This window comes from Terrapene carolina, unplaced genomic scaffold (genome assembly GCF_002925995.2).
Source record: "Terrapene carolina triunguis isolate 2854851 unplaced genomic scaffold, T_m_triunguis-2.0 Scaffold84, whole genome shotgun sequence".
Classification (NCBI taxonomy): domain Eukaryota; kingdom Metazoa; phylum Chordata; order Testudines; family Emydidae; genus Terrapene; species Terrapene triunguis.
Window position 1 is genome coordinate 12,750,373 of NW_020664435.1, and position 3,499 is coordinate 12,753,871.

Sequence of the window (3,499 nt, forward strand, 5' to 3'; positions counted from 1 at the left end):
GGTCAAATATTTCATACATTGCAACTGATGCACATTCTCTTTTGTCTTAGGTCTTATGGAAAATTACGGTGTACTTCTTATTGTTATATTGACTCTACACAGTGTCGGTATTTCACATGAAGGAAAAATGGAGGTGGGTAGCATCCCACATGTAACAGAAACACCAGGTGCTACACTATCATCAATCTGAGATGGACTGGGAAATCTACAAAACCTCTGTGTGGGGGGAAAAACAATATCATGCTGCTGATGGCTCTTTGAGATGTGTTTTTTTTTTTAATAAGTCTGACTGGAAGAAAATAGGACCACTGCATCCTGTCTTAACAGAAAAATGTCAAACAGCGTTTGCCAATAAGACTTGTGTTTCACATGGCTGCCTATGGGAACTGCTCTTTGTCAGAACCGCCAGACCCACTGGAAAACTGAATTTCACTAAACAGGAATATTGTGTAACAAGACAACAATACCTCAACTTAGCACTGTTAGACCTAAATACAAACTCTTCAGGGTTTTTGTTTTTAGACTTTCTCAGCATAAACACAAGGCATATCCTGGATGCGGTGTTTATAGAGACTATATACTCTTTTACTACAATGTGAACTTTATATGCGTTGTAGCCGCATGAATTATAGTTTCAGTGACTACAAATTAACCAAAACCCTTACAGGTGGATTCAGTCCAGTAAGTGTTTTTAAGGACAGCAAATCAGGGAAAGGAACTGATTGACTTTACTGACCGTTTATACAATAGATAAGAAGTTGAGATACGTAGAGATGTGTGTTTGTATGTGTGCGTGTATGTATGCATATGCAAGTGATTCATACAGGGCCCACAGTTGTTGAACACAAAGGCCAAACTGGATGGACAAACTGTGGAATGGCCAGGGAATATGGTCTCCTAGGAGGAGATCAGACTATAAAGGCAAAAATTTAACACAATTCATTTTCTTATCCTTTGTCAAGCTGGCTGTATTCTGTGTTATTACTGATCCCACGTAGACTAGGATGGTTTAGATTTAGAGCTTCCCAAGATAGCATAAAAATTATTGTGAAAATTAAAATGTGGCCATTTAGTTGTTCACTTTCACTTTGGTTTCTACACCAGAGGTCATTACTTTCCCCGTTCTTTTCCTCATCCACCTGATCTTAATCAGTTATTTGGTCAAGTTCTACACTCCAGATTTCCTGTCCTATCCATTGCTGTCTGTTTCTACTCTTGTCTAGCGTTCAGTACTATTGAGTATATATCCTTATTTTCATATCTCTATAGGACTAATCTCATAATAGTGTGTTAATGGATTCTCCTTCAGTCTATATGCTGTATAGATTATATATATATATTGTTTTTATTTTTCAGAAAAGTTGGTATGTGAACTCAAATAGCATTCAGGGTAATTTATGTATTTGTTTATTAGTAGATGTTTAAAGAGCAAATTTTATGTGGGAAGAATATTGAATATGCTACATGCAAATGTAACAAGTTTGCAATCAAAGGAATTTACGGTTATAAGCCTCACACTCAGTTCTCATTTGCATATGGGCCACTTGTTTCTGCTTTGTCATAAATCCTGTATGTGAATGTTTGAAATGCATGAGTTACATGTACCAGTGATAGCACTACAACAATTGTCATATATACAGTTACTTCTGTAAAGGTTAAACAAAGGTGGATATTATGTTACAATGATAATACCTTAAAACAACCAACAAATATATACATCTTTTACCACACGTGTAGAAGACTTGGCTTTAATTCTGCATGCCCATAGTAATATTGGAATTCACTGGTATAAAAATAAAGGCAGTTAATTCACTCTCTGTGGCTCTCTCTTACCTGTATTATTTATGCTGTTATGAGGCAAGGCCAATATTGTTTGTAGTCCAGCTCATTGATCTTATGATCAGTCTTTCTTTTCTTTCCTGCTTTCAATTTTTTTAAGCAAGGGTGTTAATAAATTATCATCATTAGAGTTGTGTGGTTTGTGTACTTATCCTTAACATCTTATATCCTGTGGAAGAACATCTATTTAACCTTCATATAAGCAAGCTTTGTGTTGGTACAAGCTGAAGGTGTAAGCTACAACAGTGCCATAGTAATGCTGGCCATATGTTCCTATGGGGAGGCACGCTGCAGAAAGAGTGAGGCACTAGACATTATCCCCAATGCAGGACTGGGGGGTCTGATAGGACCTACTCCTTTATAGAATTTCACAGTTGAAACATCTGTAGCAGCCTTTGGTCCATATTAACTATCTTCTGCTTAAAGCGACATCTTCTAAACATCTACAATGGCAGGCCCATCCTTTATCTGAGTTTGTGCCCTTTTGTTTTTGGCTCTATTGTGCCTTTTGAACAGTTGTGTGACATCCACCTTCTCTCTATTCCTCAGAGAACACCCTTTATACCTCAGTCATGTTCTTTTCCCCTGCACACTCACCTCACTTTCTCCCATGAATTCATCTCTATTTCATCTAACTGCTCCATGCAGCTGCAACCTCTGAGATACTCTATAAATCCCAATGGCCCTTCTCCTTTAGTTTTTCTGCAATATATAATACCCAAAAAACCTATGTTAAAAGAATGTTATGGTTGCAGTCAAGCACTCAAAAGTTAGAAAACACCAGAATTAAGGTTGCCCATGATGTGATCAGGTAGTATGTGATCGTGTAATTAAAGACTGTATCGTAACGCATACACACAAGAGGGCCAAATTAAGGTTGCACAGTCAGCCTTAATTCTGGCATTTTCTAATTTTTAAGTGCTTGACTTCATAAACTTAGTTATTTTAATGTAGTTTTTAAAAATATATAATTTCCTAATTAAAAAAACCCACTTTTTCATGCAGAACAATGCTGACCCCCAACTCAGATCATCAGCAGGGTCTGGATTTTAGCTCCACAGCACAGACCTCTACCACTTTAGTAACTGGTCACAATAGCAGGCTATTATATATGGACCAGCTACTAAAAGGGGATGAGACACATTTTGCCAATGGGTTTTGCAGATAGTTGCTGACAGCAGAGAACTGCATAGAGCAGGGGTGGCCAACCTGTGGCTCCGGAGCCACATGTGGCTCTTCAGAAGTTAATATGTGGCTCCTTGATAGGCACCCACTCCAGGGTTGGAGCTACAGGTGGCAACTTTCCAATGTGTTGGCGGGGCTCACTGCTCTGCCACAGGCCCTGCCCCCACTCCACCCATTCCCACCCCCTCCCCTGAGCCGGCCGTGCCCTCACTCCTCCCCCCTCCCCCCCCAGAGCCGCCTGCACACCACGAAACAGCTGATCGGGAGGTGAGGGGGGAGGGAGAAGGAGGCGCTGATCAGTGGGGCTGCCAGTGGGTGGCAGGCTCTGGGAGTGGGGGGGCGGAGAGCTGATGGGAGGCTGCTGACATATTACTGTGGCTCTTTGGCAATGCACATTGGTAAATTCTGGCTCCTTCTCAGGCTCAGGTTGGCCACCCCTGGCATAGAGATTCTGGACTCCCGTGTTCAATTCCAA

General features: G+C 40.6%; 1 protein-coding gene across 4 annotated transcripts in view; it reads left to right on the plus strand.

Moving 5' to 3' along the window:
• Positions 1-1,817, plus strand: part of COLQ (collagen like tail subunit of asymmetric acetylcholinesterase) — a 65,999-nt gene extending 64,182 nt beyond the window's left edge. For 3 of the 4 annotated variants that reach the window (XM_026649387.2, XM_026649388.2, XM_026649392.1), the window contains one exon: positions 51-1,817. In XM_026649387.2, the coding sequence (XP_026505172.1) occupies positions 51-120 (70 nt within the window). In that variant the 3' untranslated portion in view covers positions 121-1,817. The remainder of the gene's footprint in view (positions 1-50) is intronic. The other variant, XM_026649390.2, reaches the window with a different exon arrangement.
• Positions 1,818-3,499: the final 1,682 nt, after the last annotated feature.